At 39.0% G+C, this 15,472-nt stretch overlaps 1 protein-coding gene across 1 annotated transcript; it reads right to left on the bottom strand.

Moving 5' to 3' along the window:
- Window positions 1-407: 407 nt before the first annotated feature.
- Window positions 408-13,960, bottom strand: LOC140543330 (myosin heavy chain, fast skeletal muscle-like). The gene is made up of 40 exons (XM_072666410.1): window positions 13,924-13,960; window positions 13,334-13,546; window positions 12,822-12,965; window positions 12,583-12,739; window positions 12,369-12,396; window positions 12,133-12,241; window positions 11,962-12,054; window positions 11,806-11,869; window positions 11,539-11,637; window positions 11,338-11,441; window positions 11,087-11,225; window positions 10,872-10,990; window positions 10,625-10,774; window positions 10,357-10,527; window positions 9,960-10,266; window positions 9,751-9,812; window positions 9,550-9,637; window positions 9,333-9,450; window positions 9,132-9,255; window positions 8,818-8,954; window positions 8,483-8,738; window positions 8,160-8,402; window positions 7,846-8,022; window positions 7,610-7,755; window positions 7,431-7,521; window positions 6,954-7,343; window positions 6,627-6,753; window positions 6,390-6,508; window positions 6,093-6,289; window positions 5,756-5,939; window positions 5,516-5,681; window positions 5,304-5,428; window positions 4,912-5,220; window positions 4,616-4,819; window positions 4,407-4,532; window positions 4,155-4,325; window positions 3,970-4,074; window positions 3,791-3,886; window positions 3,524-3,655; window positions 408-425 (listed from the first exon to the last, which is right to left on the bottom strand). The coding sequence occupies exons 2-40, from the start codon at window positions 13,532-13,534 to the stop codon at window positions 408-410; spliced, it is 5,796 nt and encodes a 1,931-aa protein (XP_072522511.1). The 5' UTR covers window positions 13,535-13,546; window positions 13,924-13,960.
- Window positions 13,961-15,472: the final 1,512 nt, after the last annotated feature.

Here is a 15,472-nt window from a genome sequence, read left to right as displayed (position 1 = left end):
ATTCCTCCATTTTGGGCGAGGCCTGCGGTAGTGACATTTTTCATCTTGTCCAGGTGAGCACTGCTTCTGTGCTAGATAAGTCAACCTTGTACAGAAGTTATATTCTTCTTCCAGCACTCCACCTTTTATTCTTTATTTTATAAGCACCATTGTGTGAAGTTGAACATAAGCATTCAACCAGTTGATTTTCAGCATTTCTATGTGAATACTTGATTTTATGTGAATTTAGTTGTTTTGTAGCATTTAGTTAAATGAGTGATTTAGTAAAAGGATCAGGCTCAAAACTAAGCTGACACATGAAAGTGATTGAGCAGTAGGATTTTTACAAGTATTCTTTATTTAAGGACAAAAAACAAGAAACTCATATTATATGATTGCTTGTCGGTGTGTGACTTGGTCATCGTCATTTATTCTGCCTCTTTGCCCTGAAAATAATTGCATATATCATTAGTAAACATTAATTCACATTACTAAAGTAAAATGACTAACTTTATTATAGTAAGAATGGTATTCACCACCTTGGTATCACTTATCATATAAATACATATTTTTGCTTTTTAGACAACAATAACTTAAAACTACATACCTGGTTGGAGCTGGAGTAGGGCTACTTAACCCATAATGCTCTGTGACCTTTATAACACCCTATGGATTACAAATTGGTAACTACATGCAGAACAGTGCAAACTGGTTGAATTGTTTCTACTCAGTGGGGGGAACAGCCAGGAACCACCAAGTAGTTTTAGAGGTTACTGTTCTTATTTTAGGAACAGCAATACGTGCAGCTATTCCTCATTTTAGATATACGTTTTTAGGATTTTGTTGTTTCCTATTAATTATTTAAGATTATATTAAGAAAATGGGCATAGAATAGTTTGAATAATTATACACATTTTAGTGTAAAATGTTTTCTTTTATATATATATGTAGTTTATAGTATTAAAAATATTGATGCCATTGATGTTTTTTGAACAAAGATCCTAAAAAGTTACTGGACAATTCCTCAATTGGAGTTTACCTTTCCAGCATCGCTGCTCTTGGCTCTCAGCTGCTCAGGGACTCTGCAATGTCAGCGCGCTCCTGAGCTTCCTCCAGCTCATGCTGCACCTTCCTGTACCTGGACAGGTGAGTGTTGACCTGCTTCTCCTGTGAGAGTTACAGACACCCCTTTTAATTTGTGAGTAAAATATCTGTATGCTGAAAGATGCAGGTCGTATAGTGACACACTTACAGCTTCCTCAGCCTGTCTCTTGTAGGCCTTCACTTTAAGCTGCAATTTATCCACCAGGTCCTGCAGTCTAGTCACATACATGTATACATACATAGAACATGTATTACATATATAGATCTATGACAACAAATTAGTTTCTTGTCATCTTAAAGAAAATCTTTATATGTACTTTCTCCTACACATTATTGTTTATTTCAATGGATCCCCTTTACACCCCCATTGTACTAGCTAGTCTTCTAGGGGGTCCACACACAACTAAATATATGCTGGTATAATTGAATGCAAAGACTCATTGAACACACCTACACATGCTTAGAAATAGAGACTTCAGGTAGCAGGATTCAGTTACGATTTTCAATACCTGTTTGATGCCAATCAGAGAGAATAGCAAAATAGTTGACAAATTGTGGACACTGAAATAAAGTAAAACACAATTCAGACATTTTACACTGCCAACATTTTATAAAAAGAAATTTTAGTCACAGCTAAAATTCAGCCACATAACTTGCTCACCTGTGCTGGGTGCTTGGTGTAGCTTTAGTGTTTGGAGGAGCCTCTTATATAGCACTGATAATGTTCACTCAGCAGTAATGATGTCCAGCTAGATATGGTCACACAGTAGAACTCTCTTTATGTGGTAATATTTGATGCAGGGTATTTCTGCCTTGAGTAACCCATTTCTTGGTGATAATGTCATATTTAATCAATTGCATTATATTGGGAAAATGTTCATGTTCCACAGCAGAATCACTTAAAGTTGAAATTCAAACATTTCATATTTATATACAAATTACAAATGACCAAGGCATTCTTTAAACTTTCTAGGTCATTTTCTTTTGGGATTTGAATAAGATAAAGCAGTGTTTGAAAATAGTTTAAGATTTGGGCAGCACACATTTATGATTAGGGCACAAACGTTCACAGGATTGTATAATAAGCAATTCTCTCCAAATTTGCTGAAAAGGCACATATTTTATTAACTAATGTATGTCCATATTTTAAATTGATTTTAATGAGACCTATAACTTTCATGTTTAGTTTATTTTGTGGTTCCTAAGGCATGCCAAGTCATCTTGCTTAGACATCAAGATCAGATGTGGAGAAGCACTCTGATACCACTGGTGTTCTGTTTCAGTATCCCTGCACCCTTAGCATTTTCTAAATATATGAACCACTCTAGCCATTCCACATATAAAGAACACCAATATGCTCAAACATGAACAAACATTTCACAAACCTCCCTCTGCATCTTTTGCACAAATGTGTGCAATATATATAATGAATGTACCCAGCAAGAAAGCATTTACCCTCTTACATGAACATCAGTTCTGTCAAAAATATCTTTTTAGTCACTCATTTCAAAATATGATAATATAACATATTAAAAAAATATTAAGCATCACATTAAGTGTGTGATGAGTTTAGAACACTGAAACTCAGACACGTACATTTAAAAACCTGCAGAAATGGGAAAACATCATGTGCTTATAATTATGATCCCTTCCATTCAGTCTTCCATAAAATACAGCCCAAGAATAATAAAAATTGGCACACTCCACCATTGCCTTCAGAATGAAAGATAATATATCTTGGCCTGATGGCTGATCTTTGCAAGCCAGTGAAAGATTAGAAGCTGTTGAGTATGATTAAATGGATTCACATATACATATTTATTACACATAGTCCTTTCCTATTAGGAAGAAAAACAAATATAGCAACGAATCTTAGTGGACTTGGAAATATTTTGTGATTGTGATTGCCTTATAACAAAGCTTAGGTTTACTATTTAAGAGTTTCTTGAATGCAGCCATTCTGAAAACCAGATGTCTATTCATTTTAATTCAATTTCAAAAAAAGAAAATATCTGTGTGTATGGGTGCGTTACAGTAATTACATGTTTTGGTCTTTTTCAGAATTTAATTAAACCTACAGTGATGAAGATGATAAAAAACAATTAAGCATAATTGAGAATGTATTACATTTATTAAGCTTATAACATACTTTATACAAGGACAAAAAAACAAGACAATGCATATTATATGATTACTTGTTGGTGTCCCACTTGGTCATCTTGCTTTATTCAGCCGTGTCCTTTCCCTAAAATAATTACATAGTAGTAAACTTGGCAAAATGTTGCCTCTAAATCTTACTGTAAATAGTACTATTGCAAAATAGTAGTAATATACAGTGCAATAGCCTAGGAAGGCAGAAAGTTACTTGAAATATGAAAATCCCACTACAACAACTTTTACTATTCATTTATATAAGTTCCGAAGCTGAAACACAGTTTACCTTTCCAGCTTCTCGGCTCTTGGCTCTTAGCTTGTTAACCTGGGTCTCAGCAATGTCAGCACGCTCCTGAGCCTCCTCCAGCTCATGCTGCACCTTCCTGAACTTAGACAGGTGAGTGTTGGCCTGCTCTTCCTGTAAGTAAATGCATAGTAAAACATTGCCTTGTTTACTGCTAGTAATCCAAAATCTGTCTGTATGTTTACTGCATTCTTTCTAATGCACTCAATAAATGTACAATGCAAGCCCTACATATGGTGGCACACTTACAGCTTCCTCAGCCTGTCTCTTGTAGGCCTTCACTTTAAGCTGCAATTTATCCACCAGGTCCTGCAGTCTAGTCACATTCTTCTTGTCTTCCTCAGTCTGAAAATGTAGTCCATGATTTAGTGTTTGCTTTGTCTAATAATTATTCTGATAGCCAATCTGCTGTTAGGTTAAATTTGTACCTGGTAGGTGAGCTCTTTTACTCTCCTCTCATATTTGCGAACTCCTTTAATGGCATCAGCACCACGTCTCTGCTCAGCTTCAACCTCAGACTCCAGCTCACGCACCTAGAACAAATATTTCATGCATGAAAACCAAATTGGGGAAAACGCTTTCTAACCAAACCACCAGTTCATTTTCACTATACCCTAGACTCAAGTTTCTGGAGCTGTTTCTTTCCACCCTTCATGGCCAGGTTTTCAGCCTCGTCCAGACGATGCTGCAGATCTTTGACAGTAATTTCAAGGTTCTTCTTCATCCTCTCCAGATGAGCACTGGTGTCCTGTTCTTTCTTCAGCTCCTCTGCCATCATGGCAGCCTAGAGAATGAGCCATGTGATTGTTTTAGCTTTCTTATTGTAAAGCACATGGGCAGAAGATCTATGTAGTTAAACACTCACATCAGTAATGGCCTTCTTAGCCTTCTCTTCAGCATTTCTGGCCTCCTGGACTGTATCATCCACCTCACCTTGGATCTGCACAAAATCTGCCTCAAGCTTTTTCTTGGTGTTCAGTAAGCTGGTATTCTGTCGGAGGTGTTAACAAGAAATGGTTTGCCAAGTAATGTCTATCTTAAAAACGGGCAAACTTGTAAACAAGTAGAACATACCTGAGAGTGCAGCAGTGCCACACGTTCACTGGCATCCACCAGCTCCTGTTCAGCCACTTTGCGGCCTCTCTCTGTCTGTTCCAGTGCAGATCTCAGCTCCTCGATCTCGGCCAGCATCAGGTTATTCCTGCGCTCCACCATGGCAACCTGCTCCTTCATGTCTTCCTGTCCTCTAACAGCATCGTCAAGGTGCAGTTGGGCATCCTGAAGTAAAAGGAGTTACAGTCTCTACTTTGATAGCAAATGTCTCTACTTGGATAGGTTTAGGTATGGCAGTAAAAATATCTGAGATGTACCTTCAGCTGTCCTTGGACGTTTCTGAGCTGTTTCTGGGCCTCAGCAGCCTGACGGTTGGCATGGCTCAGCTGAATCTCCATCTCGTTAAGATCTCCCTCCATTTTCTTCTTGACTCTGAGGGCATCATTCCTGCTTCTGACCTCAGAGTCCAGAGTGCTCTGCATGGACTCAATAACTCTCTGGCTGTTCCTCTTAATCTGCTCCATCTCCTCATCCTTTTCAGCCAGCTTCCTGTCAATCTCACTCTTTACTTGGTTGAGCTCCAGCTGAATACGAAGAATCTTGGACTCCTCATGCTCAAGTGTGCCCTGAAGAATTATGTAAAATATTGGTAAATTGCAAATTCAGATTCCTGCAACTCAAACTTATTAAAGTTATGTGTAAACTTCACCTCAGCTTCCTCAAGAGCAGTCTGGATTTCTGATTTCTCCGTCTCCACTGTCTTCTTTGCCTTCTCCAGTTCATGGATGGTCTTTCCAGTCTCACCAATCTGTTCAGTCAGGTCAGAGATCTCCTCTGCAGAAGTAAGAGGAATATGTTTCTTATTTAAGATCTACCAAGCTCTAGAGATAATCTTTCTGTGTTCATTTCTGAGGTACATACGCTGCAAATTCTTGTTCTCTCTCTTGAGGGTCTCCAACTGGTCAAGAGCTTCCTCATATGAGTTCTTCATCTTAAAGAGCTCAGTGCTGAGAGAGCGAGCCTCTTTCTGAGCTCCTTCCAGCTCAGCCTGACCTTCTTCATACTTCTGCTTCCATTCTGCCAGCACCTGAAAATGACAAGTATAATGAAATGTCCATTTTAACATGTAGATGGTTAATGAAGATTTGGCAAGCCCTTCACCTTGTCAAAGTTCCTTTGCTTCTTGTCAAGGTTTGCAGCTAATGCATTGGCTCTCTCAACATCAATCATGAGGTCCTCCACTTCACCCTGCAGTCTCTGCTTGGTCTTCTCCAGAGAGGCACACTTGGAGTTCACAGCTTCAATAGATTCCTCAGCATCCTGCAGACGCTGGGCAAGCTTTTTCCTGAAGAGACCAAGTACGGTTATGTTTTTATTACGTTCATTTGTCATGGATATTTCCTTTTTGTTATTGTTTAGGATTTGCTTACTTGGACTTTGATTTTTTTTAAATTTGTATCATATGTCTATCTGTTATTACTGTCCATATTTAACTTACTTGGACTCCTCAAGCTCCTCAGTACGCTGGATGGCATCGGTCTCGTATTTGCTTCTCCACTGAGCCACCTCACTGTTGGCCTTGGACATTCCACGCTGAAGCTCAGCCTTGGCCTCCTGCTCTTCCTCAAACTGCTCTCTGAGCAGGTCACAGTCATGACGAGCTGATTGTACAGCATGAGCCAGAGCGTTCTTTGCCTAAAATTTAGCACCCATTTTTTTCAGTCATTAATTTATGAAATTGGGTGCTTGGGTGTTAAAGTTGGGTCAAATTGGCAATATTGCATTTTAATAGTACCTTAACTTCCTCCTCAATTTGTCTCTTGAGTTCCTCAATCTGCTGTGTGTAAGCTTGTTTTCCTCTGGTCAGCTGAGAAACAAGTGCTTCCTTCTCCTCCAGCTGACGGCCAAATTCCCCTTGGAAAAGGTTTAAGCAGGTTAGTTGAGAAATGACAGATTGCACTGAATTATTTCTTTCTTTCTAATTATTTCTTTCTTTCTAATTATTGTCTTTAGTTATTGTGGCTCTAATTACCATTCTCAGTCTGAAGTCGTGCTCTTTGTGCACTGATGTCATTCAGTTGACGGACGTGTTCATCACTTTTAGCTTTGAGTTCACTCAGCTGATCCTCAAGAGTACGACACATCTTCTCTAGATTTGCCTATGTGTGTACATGAAATGAAGAAAACCTTACATTAATGAGCTTTTCATTCAAAAATGTTGCGGTGTGTCCCATATGCTTTATGTTGTGCAATACTTCAGACACATTCCATCAAACTTGGTTTTGCATAGATGTGGATAAAACAGTTCATTTCCATTTTAGAAAGTTGAGCTTTTCACCCAAATGTCAAATAAACACACCTTTGCTTTTGCCACAGCCTCCATGTTGCTGGACAGGTCATCTATCTCCATCTTATATTCACTCTTCTCTTTCTCCAGCTTCTGTTTGACCCTCTGAAGGTTGTCGATCTGCTCTCCAAGCTCAGCAACACTGTCAGCTTGTTTCTTGCGGAGAGCAGCAGCTGTGGCTTCATGCTGCAGAGTGGATTCTTCTAGATCACGGCGCAGCTTCTGGAACTCAGCCTCACGCTTCTTATTCATCTCAATCTGAGCAGCAGTGGCACCACCAGCCTCCTCGAGCCTCTCACTGATCTCTTCAAGTTCCCTGGAGAGATCAGCTCTCTGCTTCTCAACTTTAGCTCGAGCTGCACGCTCAGCCTCAATTTCCTCCTCCAGCTCTTCAATACGAGCCTGAAAGAGACATATTCTTTTATCTGACATATCTGTCAGATCTATCAAATGTGAATAAAATGTGATATTTCTCTAAAGAGAAATCACCTGGAGTTCTTTAATCTTCTTCTGAAGCTGAGCACCCAAAGACTGTTCATCCTCAATCTTGCTGAGAAGTTGGCTGGTTTCAAAGTCTTTCCTGTAATTGAAATACAGAGTTACGCATATTTGTAAATGACTGCAGTAATAATTAAATACTTTATTCTGCACTGGGTGGTGACGCATACTTCTTGATCTTTTCCTCAGACTGCTGCTTATCATTCTCCAGATCCATTATGGACTCCTGGGCCAGTTTCAAGTCACCCTCAAGCTTCCTCTTGGCTCTCTCAAGGTCCATACGGAGTTTCTTCTCTTGCTCCAGTGAACCTTCAAGCTGTAATTTATGAAAACCATGAGCTGCATTTTTAAACAAAGGGACGTAACTGTCCATTATTACACTTATTTTATTTTAGTTAGGTCTTACATCATCCACTTGTTGTTCAAGCTTTGTCTTGGATTTAGTCAGAGTGTTGACTTTGTCTTCCTCTGCCTGGAGATCATCCAGAGTCTGCTGGTGTGCCTCTTGGAGTGCTTTCTTCTCTTTGGTGAGTTTAGCAATGCTCTCATCCTGAGCAGTCATCTCCTCAGTCAAGTTTTTAACCTTTATGAAAACATTAGGAAACTATTTTTACAAAGTTTGCAGTATGACTTATTTCACATTTGATAGAATATCTATATATATATATTTTAATGAGCTTGCAGTGAATAACACTGTAGTTTTATGTTACAGATATTAACCTTGTTCTCAGTGGCATGTTTCTCCTTCTCCACTTTAGCCAAGGTGAGCTCCAGATCATCAATATCCTTCTTCAGCTCAGAGCACTCATCCTCCAGTTTCCTTTTCTTGGCGGTCAGCTCAGCATTGATTTCCTCCTCATCCTCCAGTCTCTCAGTTGTCTCTTTGAGTTTGGCTTCAAGCTGGATCTTACTCTTGATGAGCCCCTCACACCTTTCCTCAGCATCTGAGAGGTTCTCAGATTCCTGTAAATGTAATGATTTTAGTACCAGTGAACATTATCCAACATGCTTCAAAGTTTTACAACTTGACATTAAATACTTACAGATGTAACTTGCAGTTGCAGGTCATTTTTCTCCTGAAGAAGTGACACCATCTTCTCCTCAAGATCTTTCTTCTTGGCCAGTGCCTTTGCCAGATCCTCCTTCATTTTCTCATAATTCTCCTTCATGGCAGCCATTTCTTTCTCTGTCTCTGCACTCTTCAGCAGAGGCTTGATCTTGAAGTACAGCTTCATCCATGGCCAGTGTTTCACATTCATGAATGAGCGGATGTTGTACTGAATGGAATAGATCGACTCTCTGCAATTCAAGATGACCCAGTTAGGTGCATAATTTCACCAGTTTTTGCTGTATTTGCATAATCTAAACATAAGTATACCTCCTCTCCATCATCTTGACAAACTCTCTCCTCATAAGGTAGCCACGGCACAAAGCCTGAGTCATGGTCACCAGAGAAGCCAATTTCTCATCTCGCATCTCCTCAAGGGTACCCAGCAGACCAGCTTTGAAGAATACCTATGTACAGGATGTAAGACTACTGATGCTGAACTTTTCTTGGACACTACCAACAATGTGCTAAACATGTCTGTATGCCGAGTGCAGCTCAGATTTGCTATTTAGAAAGAATTCTGTTCTAAGAAAAAACATTTTGCAAACTGGAATATAATATTGGAGTAGCACAGTAGCACTTACTTTGGTGTGACCAAACTTGTACTGGGTATGGTCCACATCAATGGAGCCCAAGAGTTTCTCTGAGGCTTTCTTGTTGTCAATGAACTGTCCCTCTGGGATGACACTGGCATTCAATACTTTGTACCTGTAATAAAAAGGATCTGTATCAATTTGGATTTCATTTAATAATTTGGAAACTATTTGAAATATTAAGAAAATGACCTTTGCTTGAAGTCACCGTAGAGGATTCTGCTGGGAAATCCTTTTCTGCAGATTCTGATACCCTCCAGCACACCATTACACCTCAGCTGGTGGATAACCAAGAAGTTCTCCATCAGACCTAGAGGGTCAGAAGTTATTGTTACCTTGTTTTTAATTTATGAATTGGAAGGTAGGAATCCTTAACAGCTTAAAAAAACATATTATAGAGATCATCTACCTGGAGTCTTGGACTCATTAGGAATTAAGCAGCGCACAAAGTGAGGATGAGTGCTTCTCAAGTTGGTCATCAGCTTGCCTAGATTCTCCTGTGCAGTTTAAGATGTTTAGGTTGGCAAAACAAAACACAAGTTTCCTTTGTAAACACTTAAACTTCCATTTTTGTATATGCTATATTTTAGTGTATTTAAGTTGTTCTTACCCTGAACAGAGCAGACACCGTCTGGAAGGAACCTCCCTTCTTCTTGCCAGCCTTTTTGCCACCTTTTCCACCAGCACTTGCCTCTATAGGAATTCAAAATCATTCATCATTGTCATGCTGCAGTAAGCACTTCAGTCATATACTGATTAAAATCAGCACTCAATTATGTTACTTATATTTAGGCATACTTAGGTTATGGATCATCATACCTTCAGCAGATGCATGACTTAAATACAGTAAGGACAGCAGTTTGTTTGCTGATTTCTGGTACAGCTGCACAACAGAGTCATTCAGAGGGTCCTTGTTCTTGTCCAACCAGCCAGCAATGTTGTAGTCCACAGTTCCGGCGTAGTGCACCAGAGAGAAGTGAGCTTCTGCTTTACCCTTGGCTGGCTTTGGCTTTTGGAAGGCATTACATTTGCCAAGATGCTGGTCGTACAGCTTGTTCTTGAAGGATGTGTCTGTTGCCTTGGGGAACATGCACTCCTCTTCCAGGATGGAGAAGATGCCCATTGGCTGATGGTGGCAGTGACAGAGAAACATTGCATTACTAGCGGTCAAATTATTACTATTTTATTGAAGCTTGTTGACTTTATGTAGACTAACCTTCTCAATCAGCTCAATGCAGGCGGCCAAGTCCATACCAAAGTCAATGAACTCCCACTCAATTCCCTCTTTCTTGTACTCCTCTTGTTCCAGTACAAACATGTGGTGGTTGAAGAACTGTTGCAGTTTCTCATTTGTGAAGTTAATGCAGAGCTGCTCCAAGCTGTTGAACTGTTACAGCAGATCAATATATTAGACAGTTGCAAAACGTATTAAACATGTTTATCAGAGTATTAAGAGTTTTCAAATAAAATCAGTAAATACTTACATCAAAGATCTCAAATCCTGCGATGTCCAGCACACCAATGAAGAACTGCCTTGGCTGCTTTGTGTCCAACATCTCATTGATACGCACGACCATCCACAAGAACATTTTCTCATAGACTGATTTACAAAGAGCCATGACAGAATTGTTCACCTGTAGAGTCCAGAAATATGATATGGTCCTCCTGTTGATTTTTTTTTTTTCAATTCAAAGTCTTATTTGTTTTGTCAGTTACACAATATCTCATTACCTGAGGTACAGTCTGGCCTTTGGTCACAAACTCATTTCCGACCTTCACTCTGGGGTAGCACAGAGCTTTCAGCATGTCAGCAGAGTTCAGGCCCATGAGGTAGGCGATTTTATCAGCCACTAAATAGAAGAAAGGGTTATTTATTAAAATTTTACAGTCCAGTACCCATATTGTATTTGTATGAAGCCAATAATGTGACATTTCATTATATTCACCCTCAGTGCCATCAGGCTCAGCCTGCTCCTCTCTCTGCTTCTGCTTGAACTTCATGTTTCCATGATGGATCACAGCACCAGTCAGCTTGTAGATGTTAATTTTTTCCTCACTGCTGAAGCCCAAGATGTCAATAGCAGTCTATAGTGACATGGAAGGAAAGTTTTTCGAGAAAGATTAAAGAAAGAAAAAAGAAACAATAAAAGATGCATATTAGTGAACAACCATAAATGTTTAGTGAACTTGTGCTTACATCTGTGGCAATAAACTCCTCCACATCATTGATGCTCTTGACTGTGATTTCACCCTGGCTGATCATATGGTAGTCATAGGGGTTGGTGGTGATGAGCAGTGCCTCTGTGTGGAAGAAATAGTAAAGTCAAATATTTTGCTTTTATTATAGCTTTTGTACAGCTGATGTACCAACATAGTACCAACAAAGTAGATATCATACCAAGCAGCTCTGGCTTGTGTCCAGTCATGAGCTGGTAGAAGATGTGGTAGCTCCTCTCAGCAGACAGCTGGAAAGTGACTCTTGACTTTTCCAGCAGATCTAATACAGAAATATTTGTGGCCATTCTTATGTTTGCTAAAGTACACTGTACATTCATAATATTTTACACATAGAGAACATATGTAGGCTATATACATCCATGTGCACATAGAGTGAGGAAGGTAGATAATGTGGTCACATTATAATGCCCACCCCAGTGAAACTTACAGGTTTCAATGTCAGCTGAGGCCAGTTTGCCAGTTTGTCCAAAATGAATTCTGATAAATTTACCCTGAAAATACAAAAAGTGTTCATATTAATTTGCATCATGTTTTTATTTTGTAATTACATTCTATGAATTGTTTTAACATTGTTTGCACTTACAAAACGAGAGGAGTTGTCATTTCTGATGGTCTTGGCATTACCATAAGCCTCCAGCAGGGGGTTGGCTGCAATGATTTGGTCCTCCAGTGAACCCTAGAGATCACAGCACATATTTTAGTGAGGAATTGTCAAACAAATACATGGACAGTCCTTAACTAGTGATTCAGTTACCTGCATTTTGCCAGGAACAGACTCTGTCTTCTTTCCAGTCACTGCAATTGTTGCAAAGTACTGGATGACACGTTTGGTGTTCACAGTCTTTCCTGCACCAGATTCTCCACTGGGGATGGAATTGCTTACTATATAAATTCTTGACTTTTGAAGACCCCCATATTTAATCAGACAAAGCAAAGTAATGAATTCTAATATAACAGATGTTAATGATTTGTGTATGTTTGTGCACTTACGTAATCAGGACAGACTGGTTTTCACGATCTAAAGAGAAATATATCAACATAATTAGTTGGTCACTCTCTGAAACTAAGACTGCCAACAGTTATGTCTCAAATAAGTAGCCTTAAGATCTCACATGTACCATAGCTGTTTTTTGTGTTGAGTCTCAAAGAAAATGATTTTCAGATTCATAATGTTGTCTCTTATGATGATCTAATATTACCATACCTGTGAGCATGAATTGATAGGCGTTATCAGAGATGGAGAAGATGTGGGGTGGGGCTTCAATTCTCTTCTTGCCTCTGTAGCCATTCACTACGACTGCATCATACACTGGGAGCCACTTGTAGGGGTTCACAGTGACGCAGAACAACCCTGAGTAGGTCTGAAGATGTGAACAGAAGGTCATCATGAAGTAACCTCTCATTTATAAACAGTCTTATTCAGTCTTTCAGTTTTAAACTTACGTAGATCATCCATGCTGCGTAACGCTCTTTGAGGTTGTACAGCACACAAGGCTCGTTGAGGTGGGTCATCATGGCCATGTCCTCAATTTTGTCGAACTTGGGAGGGTTCATGGGAAAGACTTCGTCTTCCTTAACTGTGAGGGTCTGTAAAATGAGAAGGATCGTAGTTTTAGACAGTGGAACACTTTACTGGATTCATCAGTGTACTGCTTGCCTGAAATAAAGAAGTATTTTAAACGTGTTACATGAACAAAGATGTTTTAGATCATGTACATGAACATGTGGTGGCAGAATGGTTTCCATGATTTCCATGAGTTCTTTTAGCATGAAAAAGTAAGTTTGGCCTAGATACATGCTAGCGCTTCTGTATTGTTAGCACCAAGCTAGTATTTAGTATTCCAATTCACGTTCATTATACTGAAATACGGTGACTGATAATATATTTTGAAATAAATACTACAAACACTGGTACGTGTTTAGACATCAAATTCCATCACTGACCCTTCACTTACTTTTCCACACAGAGTTTCGACAGTGGCTTTACCACCCTCTTTACTCTTCAGTGTACCCTTCAGGTACATCTCAGCAGGCTCAGCAACAAAGACGGCTGTTTTAGCATCAAAGGGTTTGTTCTGAGCCTCAATCCTCTCCTTTTCCGGCTTGCGGAGGTAGATGGCCGCCGGGCCAAAACACTCCATCTCTCCATCCCCCATGATGGCAGTTTACTGTTGAGTAAAGTCACATGTGCATACATTATTTTCATTATTATTTTTAGTAGTAGTCATTGGTAAAGTCATATAGCTCCACCCAATGTGTGCTTACTGTATGTTGTATGTAGCATTTTTTGTTTTAAACTAGAAACCATCATGCCTAAATGTGAAGTACCTTTTTACACTATATCTTGCTTAGCAGATCCTGTCTTTTGAAACACACTGTAATGTGTTCAGAATTTGTTTCAAATTCACTGACATTCAAACCATTTCTTAGCATACTATTATCTTGTATCTTATATTTTAACTTAGCCATACATAAATTGACAAATCGTATAAAAGTTAAATAAAACCCTACAATTTCAGCATCATTCAGATTTCTTAAACTGTACCTTTTTGGATGTCAAAGCAGAGAATGACAGATTTACTGGCTGACCGTGGACACTGAAAAGTCAAAAAAGATTTTTTCAATGAAAGTCAAAATAAAATTCAACATCCAACATAAAAAGAAAACAAAGCGAGAGCTTAATAAAGCCAAGCAACTAGACACCACAACTCCTTCACCTTTGCTGAGTGCTTGGTGTAGCCCCAGGGCTTGGAGGAGCCTCTTTTATAGCACTGTTAATGTTCAGTCAGCACAGATGTTCAGCTACATATGGTCATGTAGCATTTTGTGATGCAGTGTATTTCTGCTCCTGGTCACAATACCAAGGTCAAGCCTTTGTGTTACAATATAGATGCTGGTGTTCCTTTGCAAGATCAGTTCACATTCATGTCTACATTCAGACTCTTTATTATTTCTGTATTTAAAGCTATTGTCATATTTGGTGTATGACCAGTTTGGGTATTTGTTTACAAATACCAAGATGGAAATGGAAATGCATTTTTAAAACATTATTCTGTTTATTATTATTCTGTACTAAAGAGACATAAATTAATCAAATCAGTTGTGGAGAACTCATATGATGTACCCATTAGTAAAAAAAAATGATAGTATGTTGATTATGTAGAAAACCTGATTATGTAAAAAAGCAGTACACTACCACTATCTGTAGGTCGGATTTAAGGAGTTAAATAAAATCCCTTGTTCTCACTGATCACTCTTGCAGTTGTGTATATATTGGCAAAATAATGTAAGATGTGTCATATTGTACGTATGTTGTTTATTTCAGCTGTCTCCTCTACTTCTTCAACTTTACCCTTTAGAGAATATTCTAGGAGACCATTAAGGAACATGTCTAATTATTTTAAGTAGTGTGAACTAAATGACATTGCATTGTCTTTCCAGGATCTCTGCTCCTGGCTCTCAGCTTGTTGACCTGGGAATGGATGTCAGCACTCTCCTTCAACTCAAGCTGCACCTTGCTGAATCTATATAATGTGAGTGTTGGGTCTCTCTTAAACATAAATAAAACACAAACCTTTTAACTGCAGTTTGTCCACTCTCTGCAGATCTTTGTAGTTTTGTAATGAACAAGAACTTTTGGGATTACCCCATCTGATAGGACTATTACATATAATAAATATTACAGTCCTCTAGTCCTCTAGTCCTCTAGTATCTTTTGATCAAATGATCAACTGATGTATTCACTACAGTCATTAACCACTTCACTGATCTGGTGTCCTGCTACTTTCATTAGCTCTTTTGTCATCAAGTCAGCCCAGTATATGAGCCATTTGATGGATTCCTTTAAAAAATATGGCATTTCCTTTTCAATTGCATACTTCCCGGATTTCTTGTCAGTTTGGTTCCTTTAAAAGATTGGCCTTAGGCTTCTTCTAGAAGCTAAACGGACCAGTGTTACAAGTTATATGGTGTTAAGATCTTTTAGCCAGCAATAACATAGGGAACACAAGCATTACTAGTCATTACTTGTCACAAACATTACTCCATCACTGCCGGGATATTCCTGCTCTCTGCCATAGCTACCTGCTCCTTCT

This window comes from Salminus brasiliensis, chromosome 21, assembly GCF_030463535.1.
Source record: "Salminus brasiliensis chromosome 21, fSalBra1.hap2, whole genome shotgun sequence".
NCBI classification, from domain to species: Eukaryota; Metazoa; Chordata; class Actinopteri; order Characiformes; family Bryconidae; genus Salminus; species Salminus brasiliensis.
Note: the sequence above shows the minus strand (reverse complement) of the source record. Positions and strands in the feature narration are given on the sequence as shown.